The sequence below is a fragment of the Leuresthes tenuis genome, unplaced genomic scaffold (genome assembly GCF_036924035.1).
Source record: "Leuresthes tenuis unplaced genomic scaffold, fLeuTen1.0.hap1 SCAF_15, whole genome shotgun sequence".
NCBI lineage: Eukaryota > Metazoa > Chordata > Actinopteri > Atheriniformes > Atherinopsidae > Leuresthes > Leuresthes tenuis.
Window position 1 is genome coordinate 24,274,520 of NW_027325369.1, and position 20,216 is coordinate 24,294,735.

At 40.9% G+C, this 20,216-nt stretch overlaps 2 protein-coding genes across 2 annotated transcripts; both read left to right on the forward strand.

Moving 5' to 3' along the window:
• The first annotated feature begins 9,079 nt into the window (after positions 1 to 9,079).
• LOC140270178 (delta-like protein 4) lies at positions 9,080 to 15,912 on the forward strand. Its single transcript, XM_072365276.1, has 11 exons — positions 9,080 to 9,535; positions 9,638 to 9,889; positions 10,480 to 10,537; positions 11,020 to 11,283; positions 12,100 to 12,160; positions 12,404 to 12,534; positions 12,657 to 12,826; positions 13,083 to 13,302; positions 13,397 to 14,138; positions 14,237 to 14,342; positions 14,461 to 15,912. The coding sequence occupies exons 1-11, from the start codon at positions 9,482 to 9,484 to the stop codon at positions 14,464 to 14,466; spliced, it is 2,064 nt and encodes a 687-aa protein (XP_072221377.1). The 5' UTR covers positions 9,080 to 9,481; the 3' UTR covers positions 14,467 to 15,912.
• An 888-nt stretch (positions 15,913 to 16,800) lies between these two features.
• LOC140270139 (glutathione-specific gamma-glutamylcyclotransferase 1-like) lies at positions 16,801 to 19,735 on the forward strand. The gene is made up of 3 exons (XM_072365236.1): positions 16,801 to 17,214; positions 17,416 to 17,451; positions 17,953 to 19,735. The coding sequence occupies exons 1-3, from the start codon at positions 16,945 to 16,947 to the stop codon at positions 18,343 to 18,345; spliced, it is 699 nt and encodes a 232-aa protein (XP_072221337.1). The 5' UTR covers positions 16,801 to 16,944; the 3' UTR covers positions 18,346 to 19,735.
• Positions 19,736 to 20,216: the final 481 nt, after the last annotated feature.

Consider the following 20,216-nt stretch of genomic DNA (forward strand, 5'->3'; position numbering starts at 1 on the left):
TGAGAGGTCAGGCAGGGCTGTGAGTTTTCAACTTGTTAATCTGGTCCATTTATTTGCCGCTGAGCTGCAGGGTGGCGAAGGGTACGTTTCAGTCATTCTGGTGGGAAAGGAGAAACGAGGAAGTGGCAAGCCCTCTTAAGATCAATGAATGTGGTGGAAAAAGGAGTGGCCCTGGGCAGCCAATAGGGGCTAGGCCGCAGGGAGCTGCAGGGAGACAACGTAAACAAGGAAACCACCTGATGTGAACAGGGTCAGATAAATGCTCAGCTCCCTGCACAGGCAGGTGCTTCCTGAGTCCTGCTCTCTCAATCAGTTGAGCCTTACTGCCCCTCTCAATGCTCACTTTTTTCTGCTTTCTCAATCTGCTGCAGCACTTTACTAAAAGAATACATCACAACATATCAGCAAAGGTTGAGATAAACCTGCAATTACCGCCTGTTTTTTTCCTCACAAGACACAAAAAGCAAACAGTGTGGGACAGTAAAGTCTACTGAATTTCACTGAAGTGATGTTAATCATGGGCAGTAAAGATAAGGACAGCTTGCTGTTTGTCACTGGGATAAGTGTGTATAATGGTAAGCACATTTAACGGGGCTGTATCTGCAGATAAAGGATCTTTAGCTTTAGCAAAGGGCTGTCAAGTGAATATTAGCGATTGTAAGGACAATCTGTTTCCAGCTGCAGCTACACTTCTCCAAGCTTACCTCTTCTATTGCTCTTTTTCCTCCTCTTTCTTTCTTTTTCGCTTTGCTGGTTGGTCTGGGATTGTTTTGTGCTGTCCAATGAGGAAGGAAGTCGGTGTGAGAAAGTGCCTGTTTTTTTGGGACCAACAGGAATTGGCCTCATCACAAGCGGTTCCTTTTTTTGCCGCTGGAACAATGCACTGGCGTCACACCCCTCAACTGGACCTCGGCATTTCACATGGAAAAATGTTCCCAGAATTCCGCTCCCAGGCTCGGGGTAAGGCCGAGGATGGGGTGAGGGTGAGAGGGCGGGAGGTGGAGGGCGAAGGCGAACGACTGTTAGCAAAGCGGGTGACACAAACTGACCAATGGACACTTGTCCAAACCACAACCAGGGAAAGTAAAGTGCTGCTTCCAAATCATGTCATGTCAACGGATGCAAGTTAATTCTTTTTACTACCTTGACGTACACATCGTATACATTTTTGTAACTAATTCTAACCTTAAATCTTCAAATGGATCCCAAGAGAATAAATGTTTTCCTACATTTACTTCCTTAAATCACAACTGGTCCAACCATGTAGCACCAAGCCAGCGTCTGACCACACAGACGAAGGGCTCAGGGAGCAGTATTGTGCGACAAGTCGGCTGAATGCTCCTTAGGGGTTACATAAGCTTCTCAGAGCACCGTGTTGGTAATTACTGTGAGAGGGTACACACCACTGTTCTCTCAGAGCCTTATCAGCTCCAGCATATTACGCTGAGTTCTTCAAGCAGGTTATGGTTCATTGTATGAATCACATCATATGATTTCATTTATTTCTTAAAAGATATTTCGTCACTTTGTAAAAATATTTGACCCAGTCTGCTCAACAGAAAAATTCTACCTGCAACAACGATGATGAACGATGAAAAAATGAATAAAACTCTGCCACAGCCAGGACCAACAAAGTTGGGGAAAGAAGATGCACTTTCAAAGAAATGTTAATTCTTATTTAAATAAAGATTATGAAGAATTTTCTTCTTTGTTCAGTCAAACCAACAATTGATTCCCACCAACCACCGACCCAATCAGTGATTCCCAAAAAAGCCTTTTTTTAAAAATCCCTTTAAATTCAGGTCAATTAACTTCATTTCAATAATACTTTATAGATCCTTGAAGGGAAAATGTAGGACTGCAGTATAAGTCATTGTTGTAGATATGTTATAGTGGGCTACACAGTGGTATGGTAGTGAGCACCATTGCCTCACAGCAAGGAGGTTCCTGGTTCAAATCTATGTTAAAATCTGTCTCTGTGTGGCATTTCAGTTGGAGTAGTTTCTCTCCGGGTACTCCGGCTTCCTCCCACCATCCAAAAACTTGCACGTTAGGTTAATTGGTGATTCTGAATTGATCGTTGGAGTGGACGTGAGCATGCATGGTTGTTTGATTGGACCAGGCGCATAGATGTGTAGGATGTTCCTGGCCTCTACCCCGATGGCACCGGAGATAGGCTCCAGTTCCCTCCTGCGACCCTGAATCAGATTAAGCAGGTTTAGAAAATGGATGGATCATGGATATGTTGGTCATCAATAGATAATGAAATAAAATAAGGGAACGTTGAGTACGTATGAGAACTCCAAGATACTAGATGCTACAGGAAAACATACAGACATATACTGGTCTACTGGCTGTGGCCACTTTGGCAGATTTGATCAGGATGTCTTTTTAGAGATTCAGGCACCAAAATGAGTCAAAGCAGAATAAAAGTTGTGCAGGATTTTTTCGCAAACTTTCAAAACCCACTACTCAAGTCTTTGAAAATACTCAGCTAGAATTTATTTGAGTGATTTTTAGCAGTTTTAATCAAATACGGCCCACATAAACAGCCTGATTAATGGCAACAGATGGAAGTATTTTGCTAGTGTTTGTGGTAAAAACTTTACTGATGTAAACATAGAATGTTGATAACGCATCTAAAATCTATTCAACTTTCTTTTTTTTTTGTATTTCAAGTGTGAAATTTTGTTAAAATATGAAAATGAGGTGTTCTCTAATTAAATATAGCTGATCATCTTGAAATTGTCTTTCCACTGGTCTGAAGGAAGGCGATGTTGTAGAATCTAAAGCACCAAAATCTTTGCGTTAACTGCTGCATGAATAATTTGGTCTTACAGTGTCAGAACTTTTATTATAGTTCTATTCTAAATCTTATAGATGAATAATTTATCAGAAAAATTTACTTTCAGTAGTTTTCTGTTACAATTAAACTAAAATGACACCTTAGATGAGATAATGATCGAGGGGAAATTTGTAAAACTGATTCTGTAAAAGTAGTTATTACGGGCTTCTTTGTCATTTTTACTTTTGTCATAAGAAATGACAAAAGTAAAAAATATGAGTCAATAAGATTTTTAAAAATTGGTTGAAATGACATGAAATAGCTCCTCTGAAACTTATAGCTACTGTGACCTAATGTGTATGGACCTAAAACATCTGTGTAATGTGGCTGGCATCACAACCTTTTGTTCACCTCCTACAGCCCAGGGAACGCAACATAAACAAATTAGTCCACAAATGTGCTAGGTCTGCACTTATACTATCAGAGCCATTCATCACTCTGGCTAATAAATCATCGTGGAGAGTATGTGAACGCAAACTTTGAACAGAAAGATTAATTTGCATGGCGCAGTAAATTATTCATCAAAATCCATCAGAAACACACCAGCGTTAAAAGAAAACATTTGAAATCCATATGTGTGTATGTCAGAAAGGCATCCTCCTGGTACTCTGCCATTAGATAAAAATGAGGGATTGGTACTTTTAAACACTTGTTTTGCCCCATAAGGAAGAAATTTGAGCTTTAAAATGCACTGGGACGCACTGGGACATCAACACGAGTACAGTCTTAAAGACACAAGGTTCTTGAGATTGGTGACATATTGAACAGTGACACGAAAATTGCCTATGAGAGCTAGTTTGAAGAAACAAGAACTGGGGTAGTTTGGGTAGCATGGGGGTCAGGTTGGAACAACACTCCATAACCATTGGGCCAGGCAGCGAGGGAGCTCATCCTGAGCTACAGAACTGACTTCAGAAAAGAGGCTGACTGCATCACTGCTGAAGCCTGTCAGTTAGTCCCTGTGAGAACAGACTCATTGTAAACATGAAAACCTTCCATAGAGTTTCATCCAATCTTAATGAGCCTTTACTGTATAAACAGGCTGAATACAGACTCCTCACTGCTGTGCTGCCACTGAGAAAATCAATCAAATAACACCAAGCCAACCCCCTGCTGGTGCAGTGTGAGGCTGGGTACGCATGGACAGAGTGCCGAACTGATGTCAAACATGGCATAACGCCCACCAACTCACTCACCACACTCTCCAAACTGGACCATGTATACATCTACAATTTGTGCACTGCATTTAATATCGTGGCTCGGCCTTGAGTTGACTTGGACAACAATCACTTTACACGAAAGAGTTTGCACTTGTGGTTTGCTTTGCATAGTGGAGATGGGTTTGTGTGTATGTACACAGTTATGAGGTCGACTGTAGTTCAGCTAGCTAAATGGAATCCAAACAAAAGGACGCATTTCTCGTTGATGACTGCTGATTATTTCTGGTAAGTTATAAAGACCTCACACAGGCCATTTCTGAGAGTCCTTAAACTATCGAAGCTGTTAACCAAAAGACACATCCTGACAAACATTACACTCCCAAACACAACAACAGAGGAAATTTCCAAGAATCTCAGTTGAAATGGAGAGCAAAGGTAGGAAGCTCGTGTGCAGACCAAAATGGAAAAGTGCAACTAGGAATTTCAAATCATCTAAGGAAAAAACAAAAAACAGGTCTATATAAATAAAGAATGATAAACTTTAGTGTTGTGTACTGCGGAGGTCATGAGCCCCTGCTCAGGAAGTCGGGGAAGAACAGCAGATAAGAGATCATTAAGTCTCTGGATAATTAAACCAGAGCTACAGGCCCTAATCACACCACATCACAGCATCTAACAGCATGGCATACCAAGGTGAAATTACAAGACGTTAATCATGCTGATGGTGTTCAGTGATTATGTTAAATTCTCCCTATGGTGATACTAAGGGCCAAACCCAGGCAACTTTGAAGATTAATATTGTTATTTCCTTTGATGAAAATATTCTGCTTCTCAAAGCTGAGAAACTTTTTAAAAAAAAGAAAAAGATTATTAGGAGCCATTTAAAACTCCTGTGATGCATCTGAACACAGAGGGACACCCACTGTGCAGAAAATACAGTAAATGCACCTTTTCGCACCTCCTACTAAAAGGTAGATTAGCGTGTGAATTGCAGGCATAGTCTCAGGCTGTTCTCCCTGATTGGCTGACTTTAACAGCCTTCTTCACACCAGCACGCTCTTCTCTCAACTCCATTTATCTCTTTCCTTTTCCTGCTGTGCACTTTTGTCTTGCATAAGGCGATGATGCTTTGACTCTGGCAAGGGAGGATTTCCTCAAGGCTGAAGTAGCTTCTTCTAAACATACGGTCAGCCTTGCAGTGGCAATCACTCAAGAAGCGCTTGGACATGAAAACCTCTTTAGCTTTCATGTGCTTCGCTTGGGAGAGTCCTTCATGGATGTATTTTCTGCCCAAGTGTGACACAAACAGCAGCAGCAGGAGGTCAATGATAAAAGAGCACTATACAAGGGGAATGTATAAATGTGGCAGGATATGACCTTTTTTTAGCTTAAGGAACAGATGTGAAGTCCAGCACTCTCTGTTAGGATCAATTATGAGCACAGAGGAGGTAGTTGGAAAAATAATTTGCATACACTTCCTGGTGTGAGGAAAATATGTGCCTGGTACACTGGTACACAGACAGCTGTCACACACATGGTCTTGGATCACCCTGATCTCACTTAAGCACTTCAATCTGTGCAGATCCTGTTTCAAAGGTGTGTTGTTGAGCAGCAAATCACACTGCAGACATACAGTAGATGATGTCATGATGACGCCAGATGTCCTTTCCAAAATCTTTCCTCTGGTGTAGTGACACCTGCATGGATCATGACTTAGTGCCAGTGACCGAAGCGTGTTGTTGGTTGCGTTGTAAAAATGGAGGAGTGCTAACATAGCTGTGTTTTGTCAACAGTATCAAAAGAGGGTGGCTGGAAAGTTCCACAGCAGCCCCAGGGCTCTTAATAAACAGGCAGCCACGATCTAAGACTTTGAACTGAAGCTGGAGCGTTAAACTGAGTGAGAACAGGCATCTGTGATAATATTCACAAAGTAATCTATGGCATATGCTTAAGAGCTTCAAATTGATTCTGTAATGTAAGCTGATTGGTAATCATCATAGATCTAAAAAGTTACATATTAAATTTAAATTGATCTTCTTCGTGATGTTGTTCTTTCAGTGTCAAAACATTTCCAGCAGCTAACTTCTCACATGAACAACATTGGGGGAATCAAATCGAGTTTTTGGTTTCAGCACATGAAATCCTTCTGCAGATTACCCATATGCCTGCACCTTCACACTAAATTTGGTTAAAATTAAAAGACAAATACTTCTCTTAAACTTTATAGAGGGTGTTTTCTACATCTGTGGGGAATATTAAGTTACGACAGGACAGTATAGTGCTGTGAGAGAGGGAAACCACCCCTTGTTTTTCTAATTGCAACAGCAGGTGATTTCTCCTCCCAGGCCGACATGCTCAGATGCCTCAGACCCATTGGCAGCGCACATCAAAAGCCCCATTGATCGGCCGGACAGATTGGGGCATAGAGATCAAATGCGCTGTAAAGAAGTGTTAAACTGCTGCGCATTAAACGGAGCAGATTTCCGAGCTAAAAGGGGCCATCTGTTAGCACTGTAGCTAATTTCCTACATCACTTGCCCAGACTGTTGATACTTGTTGAACGGTGGCCAGAGTGGAGCCATGCAGGACAGTGACATTGGAGGTTAGAAGAGGAGGAGAGGATGGTCAAGAATATGCTATGCTAGAAGCTCACAGTGAAAAGGCTCCCAATCACAAAGCACCTGAGGTTTTCACTTCTATCAGATAAGGTCCACTGTTCACTTACAGTCCAGTTTACAGTAAATATGGTTTATTGGCATCTGGCAGAGGGAAATTCAATTTAAGATGTTAGATCACAAGGGATTTACATCATTGCTATGTGAGGAACATGATAATCTTCTTTTTGGAAATAAGTATCAATAATATGTTGGTGTGACTGGGTTCTGAGTCAGCTGCCAACATTTAGAAAAAGAAAAAAAAATCCTCAAAAAAAGCTGATTCAGAACAGGCCTGATGCGATGGATTGATTATTATTTTGATTGATGAGATTTCAAACATATTTTTAAAATCTATAACTTATGAACAAGCCTGCCTGGGAACAAACATTAGTCTTTCAAATAACCAAACAACTGCAGCAGACAGCCTCTCATAAATAGCAACTTGCCTAACAATTCCAAAGGCACATTCATTCCCCCCTCATTTCCAAATCAAAATGTTATTTTTAGGGTTTGATGCCAGCTGAGAAGACATGAAACAATCAGAAGCCAGCTTTACAAAACACTGTCACAAAGAAAAATGATGTGCCATACAAGGCCGCAGATGGAACTGCGGTGGGCCGATGTCTGTTTCCAAGGCTGTGTTTATTCTAGAGCAACACAGCAGAAAAGAGCCTGTTATTTTATTGTTTGCATTGGCCAAGAGTAAATAACCCATACAGCTAAGGAATAAAAACTCCTATTAATTCAGGTCAGAGTTTCTGTCTATTTACATTACAACGATTACATAAAAACCACGACAAAATCACACAGATTAATATGTAAATACTGAGAGAGCCTGCATCACCAGAAAGGCGCTTATCCATATCAGATCCAAGCCAGTGTTTTTGTTCATGCTGCACCAAGAAGTAGCCAATCCAAGCACCACTGCTTGTTTAGCACAGTCCATTTGCTTTACATGGAGTCGAAACCTGAGCTACAGAAGAGAAACCTTAACCACAGTCCATCAAATATTAAAGTGTATGGATGTTTTGACGTGTATGAAGGGAGTCACTATTGCTCTATACATCTCAAAGAGATTGATGAGACTCTGTAGTCTGCAGCTGCCATATAAACTAACAAGATGCCCAATAGATAAGGGAATTAAGGTCAGTTCTCGACACAAGCCAGAACAGGAATACATGGTTAAATTGGTGCACAAGGGTACCACACTGATCCAGCACAGGATCTGTGTGATTCAGTCAATGGTGGGAACGCCAAATGTTTCAATACAACAGAGGTATGAGATGTCCGGGCCTCTTACTCACACTGCTCCTGCCTCAATAGTCCATTGTCTCTGGACTAAAGTCAAACTTTAAACCTATAAGTCAAAGGTGGGGGGTTGGAGATGAAGTCATCTCGGCAGGAGAGCTGCTGAGCCACACACCTTCGTAGTGAGGGAACAGTTCCCAAATCCTGTTCCCTCACTGTAAATCCTCCCAGACAGGCTGATCTGCTGCAGGAGTGATAAATGTAACAATGCCTGTACCCAGCATGAGTTTTCATGTGATAAAAATGCATATGGCATTCGAATTTATTTACTCAGCAGCCTTCATATACTCTTTTTAAGTTCATTTTTCCTTTTCCCTCTTGGAACAATTATGCACACACATGAATGGAGCAGTATTGTTTTCATTCTTTTTTCTTTTTTAACTGGCTTTTGTGGATCTTAGTTCAACAAAGGGTGGTGGTGGTGGTGGTGGGGGGGGGGGGGGTAGTAAAAGATACAATCTTGACATTAATTTACAAAAATGTACTTTCAATAAAGGAGATTGTGAGTTGTAAAGTGAGAGCAGCTTCAGGCCTACTACAAACTTTCTTTTATTAAACATGATAAGCAACTTTAAGCTGAATGGATGTAATATCTCATCTCCTCCTCTGTGCACCACAGCAGGCACACGTGTATTAAGCTTTTTCATATAATACCCTGGAAAAAAAAAGTCTGTTTGGGGCATGTGAGATTGGCCCTACATATTTACCAAAAAACCACAAGTACTTTTGTATAAATCCAAAAGATTTACAGTGAGTAGAAGGACTGCTTTTTTTATACAATTACGCACCATCATTCTTTCTAAAACGCGGTCTTTTTAGTTAATTTATGAGTGACAAAAAGTGTTTACAGTGTGACGCCATTATCAGATATAGAGCTACGTTCCTCTGTATCTTTGACAATAATGTAATGTTCTGTTTTATTTTGGACAAGGGGTTAAACATCTCTACATATCAGAGGAGTGTGTTTGTCTGGAGCAGGCGACTCAAAAGACAATCCCCAATAAAAATCCGTACGAATACTGACGATATTAAGCAGAAAGAAGGTGGAGAGGCGAGTGGGCGGTGTTAACTGACAAGCAGTGTCTGCACGGACACTACACCGTGGTATATAAACTAAGAGGGACGTCAGACACTCACTGGGAGTCACCATGCGCTGATGCTCCGCCACATGCTCGCATCACTGTTGGCAACACAAGACCCGCATCAACAGAGCAAAGTCAAACAACAGCTGACCGGCACGATGGATGGGCAACGTAAAGACCGCAGAATGACTCATTTGTGGATATTGACGTTACTGATAATTGTTTAACCTCTAGCACTGGATAACTTTTTCTTCTGGATACGGATTGCAGAGCTGGATCTTGTCCTACTGGCTTTTGAAGAAGGATTATATTTATTCCGATCACTTTGTTTCATCGTCACTCCCCTTTTTTCCATCTTCACTTGGAATAGGAGCGTTTTGTGGGAGGACGAACTGATTTTTTGGGATACGCACATTAAAACTCTAAAGGATGGCCGATTGGTTCACTTCTATCCTCGCAATAGTTATGACATTATTTACTCAGGTATTTTTTATTTTTTTGCTCAGTATTTGTCTTAGGAAATAATTATTGAGAAAACAATGCATTGTTGCTGTTTTTCTGTGCTCACTGTTAATTTCCTTTTAGGTTTTGGGATCAAGTGTGTTCGAGATAGATCTCCATCATTTTCATAATACGAAAAGTTTGCTGGCAAATGGACGTAGTTGCAGCATGAATGGGTGCAGGACTTATTTCAAGGTTTGTTTAAAGAACTACCAGACGGAGGTGTCTCCCGGGAGGTGTATATTTGGCAAAGCCTCCACACCTGTTCTGGGAACCGACTCCTTCAGCATCCAGCCGGACGCCAGGCTGCGTCTGCCGCTCAACTCCTCCTGGCCGGTAAGAGCACCTGTGCGCGCCGTGCCCACAACTGGCTTCACACACTTTTACGCAGGAAAGAAAACAATTATTCATAGAGTTAACCGAATATAATAACTCAGTGAAAACCTAAAAATTCTGTGGGGGTGGAGTCAGACTTTATCTGGAGACTGATTTGAAGATAATATCGCCTACATTTAAGCTTTAGTCCTCATCAGTTGATGCAAAACTACTTTATTGCATTGTTAAACATGCATATTGATGCTATATATATTTACTGTATATGAAATACATACAATCCTTTATTTTGAGCCACTAAATCCAAACACAATATTTGGATATTTCAAGCTGATCTATGCAGCTTCTTCTTTCTCTCTGGTGTTGCCTTTTATGTGCCTAAAGAAATGAAAGACTACAAACTGCAGCATCTATAATCTAAATTTGGATCATTTCTATTGAAGTACGGGGAAAACACTGTTATCCAGTCTTTGAGCTCTTTCTCTACTATTATTTTTATGAAGGTCACAACAAACTAAATGTGCCTTTCATCGTTTTTTGTTTTTTCAAAAATCTTTTCTTAGTAACGTTTATCTCCTTATCTCTCCCCACAGGGTGCTTTCTCATTACTTATTGAAGCCTGGTATTCTCCTGCAGCGGAGCAGCCCAGAGGTGAGTGGATGCGAACTACTTCTCCACCACTAGGGGGAGACACAACCGACATCGCTTGTTGCCTGTCGCACATTTGAATCACAAAACCACTCTGGACACAGTGCTGGCAAATGCATCTGGCATTTTCAGCGTCATGGATTCGTGTTTGTTAGGATGGCTTATGAGTCACACGACAATCTTTTACAATCAAATCACTCCAACACAATTGCACTTCCCTTGTTTTATTTTTGGCTTGCATGGGAAAGTGTGCATGGTTTAAAGGGGAATAAGAAACCTTGCCAAAAACCCCGTGACAAGCTTTTCCTGGCTTTTACACCTTTTTTGTTAAGTCCTTCATCACCAGGGGGGTGGGGGGTAATGCACACATATGAGAGAAATAAAATATATTTTGATAATATTATTCTTTATTGTTCTAAAATAATCATTAATAGGTTATTACCTATATGAAGAATTATCTCAAGTTTTGTACTTTTTCTTTACAGATTCTACCAACCCAGCGTTCTTGATAAGTTATTTTGCCATCCAAAGACAGATGGGAATTGGGCCCGAGTGGTCCGAGGAAGTGCAGAACGGGACGCAGACGGAGCTAAGGTACTCATACCGGATCATCTGCAATGAAAATTACTACGGAGACACTTGTTCCGAAATATGCGCTCCGAGAGACGACCTATTTGGGCACTACACCTGCAAGCCTGACGGGCAAAAAGCCTGTCTACCGGGATGGAAGGGAGAATACTGCCAAAAACGTAAGCAAGAGTGAAGATGTGGAGCCTTTTCTTTGTTTGTGGTACAAAATCATTGGTCAGATTGTACGCGAGAGTAGCCTGAACACTGCTCCTGATGAAAGGCGGCCTGAAATGTTTCCATGAGCCTTTTGAGGAAAAATAAAAAAGGAAGAAGGCTGTTTTTTAACCATTTGAATCGAACAAGTTTGTCTTCTCTTTCCACGTTGTTTTTATTTTAAACAAACTGCAGAATCATATTAAATCCCCCCCCCCCCCACCCCACCCCACCCCAGTTAAAGCCTTCTTGTTTTGAATGACCTGTTACATGATCGCAGTTGTGTATTTTCGGACGTGACACACAACCGCACACCAGTGATATTAAGGTGTAATTTGAAGACAGACAGCCTCCTATACTTTCTCTCTGGGCGCGTGCGGTTTAATCCAGGGCGGTGGTCGCCGAGCAGCACGCGCCGGGGTTAATCGCGGCATTATCGGGCGCCACGCGCCGCTAAATTGCGGGTTCTTTTGTTGAGGCGGTGCAGGGCAGCAGCTGCAAAAGGGGCTCGAACCTTCCACCGAAAACAATGGGGACAGCTGTCCTGCTTTTCTGAGAACAAGCATCTGCTGCACTCTAAGCACGCGTTTAAGAGAGCAAATCGTGCAAAATCAATGAGAAATACAGCAGGACAGCACAGGAGCGGGAAGTGATGGTTTTCCAATGAAGGGGTCAGCAAACAGATTGAGAGGGAAAATGTTTTAAGATCATAAAAGCCTATTAACAAGTTTTCTTAACGTGCTAAATGAGCAATATTAAACTTTAAATACCCCTCTTTACAGCAATCTGTCTTGAAGGCTGCAATGAAAGGAATGGAACCTGCACATTTCCAGGAGAGTGCAAGTGAGTATTCAAATATGAGCTTATAGTCTTTTACTTCATTCATTGTCAGGCTCCACAAACTGCTACATTAGAAAATTGACATAATCTTTGATTCATACATTTTTTTCTTCTGCTTTAAATTTTCCTGTCAATAACATGACTACCGGTGTATTTGTTTTTCATTAGTTTCCTCTGTTTCAAGTCTTATACGTTTTGTTTGTGAGCGAATGTGTGAGTTAACTGTCATGTTTTATGTATGAACAGATGCAGAGAGGGCTGGCAGGGACTCTTTTGTGATGTGTGTAAACTTCATCCGTCCTGTAAACATGGTACCTGTACAGAGCCGTGGCAGTGCACCTGCAAAGAAGGCTGGGGAGGCATCTTTTGTGACCAAGGTACATAACTGCCTCATTCTCTGAAAGAAAAAGGAAACTTGGTGTTTATCATAAAGCGATGCTGTTTGATTATGGTACATCTTTTGGCTCCATTGTTAATGTTTCCACCCTTTTGTTCGCAGATCTGAACTACTGCACCCATCACAAACCCTGTGCCAATGGGGCCACGTGTATGAACACAGGCCAGGGCAGTTACACCTGTGCCTGCCTGCCGGGCTTCACTGGGGTTAACTGTGACTTGGAGGTCCGGGAGTGTGACAGCAAGCCCTGTCACAACGGAGGCCAGTGCCTGGTGAGTCCGGAAGTCTCTCTCTCGCCTTTCCCACAACACAGGCTTTCCTGTTTTTGTTTTTGCCGCGGTCTATCTGCTACTCCAGGAGGATGCTATTGATTGTCAAGTCAGTAGATGACCCAGTTCACAGGCTGTGCACTGTAAATAAATTCAAACCAAGGAGAATGGGGTTTGTCAGGGCAGTCGTGAACAGGATATGATAAAATAACATCTGACACGGAGCTTTTTGATAAACTCTCTGTCTTTTTCCCTGCAGGACTCTGAGAATGGCCATAGGTGTGTGTGCCCACGGGGATTTGAAGGGCCACACTGTGAGCACAGGATGCTGACATGTGCAGATAAACCATGCTTCCATGGAGGCAAGTGCAAAGAGAGAGATAACGGGCATAGTTACATATGCGAATGTCCAGCTGGGTACACTGGACTCAACTGTGAGAAGAAAGTGGATAAATGTACCTCACTGCAATGCACCAATGGTAAAACAACGGTTTCACTTCATCAAAAGTAAATCTTCACTTTCTGGAGACATACATAAAAAATAATCTGTGATGCTGATGTGTTGTTTCGCAGGTGGACATTGTGTGGTCCAAGGTAGCCTAAGAATGTGCAGTTGTCGCTCAGGCTTCACTGGGCTGCGCTGTGAGATCAACATCAATGAGTGCGCCACGAACCCATGTGCAAACGGCTCAACCTGCATAGACCGCATTAATGGCTACACCTGCACTTGCGCCCCAGGGTACACAGGCCGCCACTGCGACCGGCCCACAGACCCTTGTGCCTCTCAGCCCTGCATCAACGGTTGGACCTGCACCATCGGGCCCAAAGGCAAGCCTGTCTGTATCTGCCCTCCACACTATAGCAGCTCTCAGTGCCAGTCGAGCGATCAACCCTCTGGCAATACCCCCAGCCCTAATATAAGCTTAGAGCACAGTGAAAAGCTGAACTTGGCTGCCATCAGCTTGGGTGTAGGCCTGGTGGCTGCTCTGGTGCTTCTCTGCATGGCAGTGGTTGGAGTGCGTCACAAAAAGAAGCAAAGGAAAAAGGAGCAGGACTCAGAGACAATGAACAACATCTCCAAAGCCGACTTTCAGAGAGAGAACCTCATCTCTTCTGTCGAGCTCAAGAACACGAATAAGAAGATTGATTTGGAGGTGGACTGTCCCACAGAAAAGTCCAACCATAAATACATCAACCATTATCACCTGGACTATAAATCCTCCATGGGGTACAAGGACGAACTGTCCCTTGTGGACAAAGATGAAAACTGTGAAAAGACAATAGAAGACAAAAAGCATTTGAGTAGAATGTACAGGTAAGTACACAGGAAAGGATTGAATGAGCCATTCCAGAAATGTTCGAGTTTTTTCATGGTAACATCAGTAACTGATATAATGTGTCTTTACTTTACAGCGAAAGGCCTGAGTGGATATCAACAATATGTTCCTCCAGAGATTCAATGTACCAGTCGGTCTTTGTATTAGCAGAAGAGAAACATGAATGCATCATTGCAACAGAGGTAAGTGTTCTTTTAACTTTAAATATATCATAAACCAGAATATATTGCTATTAAAAGATTCTCTGTATTTGTGAGATTGTAAGTGAGATTTTTTATTTATTTTTTTCCCCTTTTCCAGGTATAATAATCGGAACTTATTACTCATTGTCATTGTTGGATCCCTTGTGGACTGTTTACAAGTGTGAAGAGACTGGGATTTATTTAAATGCAAGTTGCTGCTCTTGAAAACTTGATAACTGGATGGAGATCATGTGCTCTCTGACTGACAATAGAACTAAAGCTACTAATCTGTATGAGAATATACAGATGGAAACGTTTTTTAAAAAGCAGACTGCGTGGGGAAAAAAAACAACAAAAAGAAACAAGCAAATCTGGCTCATGGATTCTCCTTAAAAGTTTTCGACTCAAACCCTCTTCTGCTTCCCATCAAGTTAATCCGAGGGCAACAAGAACTTTATGCCTGCGTGCTAATTAGGGGAAGAAGTCCATCTTCATGTGCTCCTTGACTTGTAATAGCAGTAATCAGCAATCAAACAAATCATCCATGGAAGGAGCCGGCCTTTTCCATTCCTTGTGACCTTCAGTGCACTATGCAAACAAAAATTAGCATTGTGCAAATTCAGAAAAGACTCAAAAACTACTGAAAACGGTTCATTTTTGAGGGATATTTGGGGTTATTAGTTGTAAATCAAATCCATTTTTTTATAAAGAATGTATGCAGACTAGATCACAAAGCCTTATATGTGTATTTGAGAGAAACAATGTACCCTGCCTTATTTTGATTCCTTTGCACAGCAACTTGGAGGTAACAATAAACGATCAAAAGATGCAATATGCTGAAATGCCATGCAGGGAAACTCATGATTGGGCCTTGTCTATTTTATGCAAGATCACCCTTAATTAAAGACAAAGACACACATGAAGTGACTATCATACCAAGGACGCCTTCAATGGAAATTACTGAACCAATAATGTTATTTTGTAAGATTAGTATTTCATTAGTAATTTAATTATATGAAGCACTGATCTTTCTCTTTTCATGTTTTATAAGATTATTTTGTATATACTGTATATTTATATGCTGAGATTAGAAGTATGACTTGTACATCTGTTTTTATGTTGATTCCACCAAAAAGGTGAATTTATTTTTTAAATGTTTTTTGGTGTTTTATTTTATTTTATTTTTTTTTTGCTATAAAAAGACACACATAATACATATCTGGTACACTGTTTGTTTGTCGGTCTTTGATGGTTGAGTGTACATGTGGTCCAATAGAAAACCTAAATGAGACGTTGCAAATCACCTAGAAACTCAGCAAGTGTCAGTGGATGTGAAAGTCGATTCATTGTCTATAGATGTGGTAATATTTGGCCCGGTAGCTTTTCTACTGATTCCATGTTTATGTCCATGATGGCGTCTGTGTCAGTGTGATGTGAAATCAATGTGCTAGCAATCATTCAGTGGACGGCATTGTAAATGGCAGCAATGTAAGGAAATATTCTGACAAAAGTCTATATACTTAAAAGTCTGTATGTGATAATAAAGAGTCCTTGTGGTCTTTATACTTAACTGTTTCTGCTATATTTCTAGATCACTTGATCTTTGAATTGTTAAATAATAATCAATAATTTATTTTGGCTCAAGGTGAAAAGAAAACTGCAGAGGAGATATGCATATGCACTTTCACCTCTGACGCGGAAGCACAGCAAACAACTGTCCCATGTTTTGGAAACCACCAAGGCCACATAAAGCAAAGAGGGACCAAAGCAAAGCAGAAGAAACCAGCTAATGACACTTAGTTTGGGGAGACAGTCTTTCATTCAAGACTGGAGCTGTGGCTTTCCTAACCACTTGGGGGCAGCAGGAATTGTGCGAAGTTGAAAAAGTGTGTTGTTTTCTTTTTAATCTCCAAGCACAGGAGATATCAAGCACAGTGACAGGCAGAGGACAAATGTGCCACGCATCAGCCAGGATGGGCACAATGGTGTTAGACTCATCAACACAGAACACAGACACCTAATGAGCTTAAGAGAGCACAGATATAACAGTCCCTGCTATTTATAGGTAATGTGATTACCTGCTGATGCTGGACTATCACTGACTGTCTGGCACTTGAGGATGCAACATTTGTTCTGAAAGTTTACAAAAAGAGTAATATGGTGACAATAAGCACATGCACACATACTTACACATGATGTATATATTTTAAACGATAAACTATATCTATGTTTAAAATCACTGTAAGTTTACACCACAGAAAAAAAACATTTTTTTCAGTTCAACCTGGAACCTAGAATTTCCTTTTCCTGCCTTATAAAAGCAACTTCGGAGTTTTTCCAGCTCATAAACCTGGTATTGGATGACACCACTAAATGGTTTTGATTGGTTTATCTGTTGCTTTAGCCCGCCTACTCTTTGATTTGATTGGCCAAGACCTTGTCGCTTTGACCTGTTCTAAACAAATACACGTGTTTGTACTTAGGGATGCAGAGGAGAAACGGACAGTGTCTACTGGTCCGAGAATAAAAATAGCACTTTGCAAATAATATGATGTGGAGGAAGATTTTAGCCCCACTGCTTTTTAATTAGATAATAATTGGAATGGACGACAGAAAAATTGAACATACAACAGAGCAGCTACTTCTTGACAAGAGCAGCGACTTAAACCTCTTGTTTTTAATACATACTCAAGTGACAACAATGAAACCTCAGGACATCATAAGTGAGAAAAGCTGCTTGTGGATATTTGGATATGGCTCCTTGGTGTGGAAACCAGGTTTTTCATATAAAAGAAGCAAAATCGGCTACATAAAAGGATACAAGAGACGGTTCTGGCATGGAGATGATTTTCATCGAGGGGACAAAGAAAAGGTGAGACTTTTAGTCAAACTTGCTACCAAAACATTCATTATACTGTTCGACAGCAATTATTTAAGATGCATTTGAGATCATTTGAGTAGTTTGATGATCAGTATGCAAACATATCAGGCCTGTGTATTCTTAGGAAGCACAGAACAACTTGTTGTTGTTATAAGATGTTCTGAGTCATCACTATCTGTCTTTGCTCTCCAGCCAGGCAGAGTCGTTACATTGGTAGCAGATCAGGAGGTGAGTGTATTATTGTTTTTGTCTAATTTGTGTTCAGCATTCAGTCACGAATTTATATTCTCCATTATCAGTAAATAAAAAGAAATCCACTCGTTAGATCATGAGCCAACTTATGATCTTGTGAAATAAACTATTACTGTACAGTGATACATGGGAAAAAAAATTGTCCTCTGTGGAATAAACTTTCCACAGAGGACTTTATTCTCATATAGTTCACATTCATTTTATATGACATGTTTAAGATTTCTGCTACCATGATTTATTCTTTGAAATGAAATATTTCTGTCATGTTAAAAAGGGATTACAACTTAGATTCAGTGGGGTCAACCTCACATGTTTGTGCACTAAACTGCCCTTGCCATTTTTATGTATTACTTCTCCGTATGCTTGCAAAGCCAAGATATATAAATCAGTTCCTGTATATACTGTAGCATGTTGTTATGTAGTATATGAAACTGTACTGTCTTTAAATGTTGTCTCATCCTTGTGCTTTTCCCCAAGGCTTGCACATGGGGGGTTGCCTACGAAGTGCTTGAGTCACAGATTGAAGAGTCTCTTCAGTATCTGAACATGAGAGAGGTTGTGTTGGGTGGTTACAAAACAGAGATGGTGGAGTTCATTTCTAAAGAGAAGAGTCAAGGTCCGCTGCTGGCCCTCGTCTACATCGCTACCTCTGACAACCCCATCTACCTCGGCCCGGCCTCAGACAAGGAGATTGCTGCCCAGATTTCCATCTGCAGTGGCAACACGGGACACAATATTGAATACCTACTCCGTCTGGTGGAGTTTATGAGGCTCTACTGTCCAGAGGTGGAGGATGAGCACCTTTTCTCTATCGAGGCAGCTGTTATGAACATTTTCCGTGACTGTGGTGGAATCAGATCCCCTGTTTGAAAGACAGCACACTGCCCACTTCATGTGATTTCTTTTTTACTGTATGAAAGGGAAATTAAATTCCTGCAGCTGAAGTTTCAGAGTATTTAGTGCTTAAAAAGGCACTGCATGGTTTCATGTGAGAGTAACATAACATTTTGCTGAGCACTCTAAGAGATTTTAACTACAGTATGTAGTAAAGAGAAGCATGTGATGCTTTTAAAACATCCCAATAAGAAAAGACCTCCTTTTTTAAATGTGATGGTTAGATTAGATTGTTCATTTGTTTATTTGAAGTAATTTTTTTAAACATCTTGGAATAAAAATGCAGAACGCTGAATGAGGGAAAATGTGTTCAGTGTTATGTGGGACTTTTTTAGAAGCCTCTTATTCCCTATATATATATGTACCATATATATGTTTGTGGTTGAATGCTTGATGCATACAGACCCGCCTGCCTCGTGTTCCCATATCACGTGGCAAAGGAATGTTGACTCTGGCAAAGTTGAAATGCTGACTTTCCTTGCAGAAGCCAAGGAGCTTTAAGAGTTGTTCTGCACATTTATGCTGTTTCATGCATTTGCTTTATGAACTCTTTACTCTGGAAGTTTTGTGGACCTTTCCATGCAAGTACTTAAGTTAATGTTTCAAACAACTGGACGTGAAAACATTTTTTCTCTAATATCAGGAACTTTAGTTTTATGAACCTCGTAAATGTGCAAAGCACAGTGGTGGGTCCACCATCTAAAATCCTTCTTGTGCAGTCCAGCATTCCTCAAATACAGACAAAAAAAACTTTAAGTTAAAGCCAAGTTAAGTTTTCAAGTATGAAAAGGTGTCCCAGGTCATGTCGACATGCACAAGCATCACAAACATCTACATTTTCTGAACTGATAACACTGTGTTGTAATATTTCAGTGTTTAAAATTCAGGAAAAAGTATACAAAATACCATGAACAACTTGAACAGCGTGATGTCCAGTGTGCACAGCTCCTATTCTATACATAGAGCGCATAAGGGCTTAGCTGGGAGGTGGGTATGCAGATATTATTTCTTTCCCTGTGAGCTATGAACACATTGCAGCTACATTTTCACAGGCCACACTGAAAAAAAAAAAAGTTTCAGGCATGAAAAACAAGCCCACATGTTGAGCCTTGCAGTTCTGTGGCTCAGTTCTAGTTTCCTCGAAATCAGCCCAAAAGTAGGTCAAAGGTTTGAGCTGTGAAAGCTGGGGACACGCCGTTCCAAGAGAACTCCCATCTAACAAACATACATGGTGGACATGTGCAGAAAGTCCCCTGATGTGATCAGATCCACGCAATCTGTCATTTGATATAAAAAGTACTGTCCTCAGTGGTTGCTTTACTGAAAAAAAAAGATAAAACTGCCACATGTATAAGCTGTTTTTGACTCCTGCTTGTATTAATAAATCACTGGAAAATACTTTATTTCTCATTTCAGCGATGTGTCTGGCACTGTGAAACTGACATGAGCCACCATTTAGGCAGGCAGATGAAAACAGAAGTGATTGTCTTTGGTTTCCCTCAGTACAACATGTTAATACACTATTTATACTACATATAAACACAGTCTGGAACAAGCAGCTCACCACAAACATATCACATATCAGCGAATGTGATGTACTTTTACTTGACTTTCCCCACAGCTACACTTAGTCTGTTCTGTCCATGTTCACGACATTGACGTTGATTCATTTAATGCATTTTTTAACTTTCCCTAATTGTTACAACCACAACAATGCAGGGGTTGTCCTCTCTCTGTCTCTTGGCATAACGTCATTTTTACACTGGGCCAAAATGAGCAGTTCCAGCAACATGGGGACACCTTCAGTGAACCCTAATGTCTGCCACTTTATCATCTTAGCATCTTAA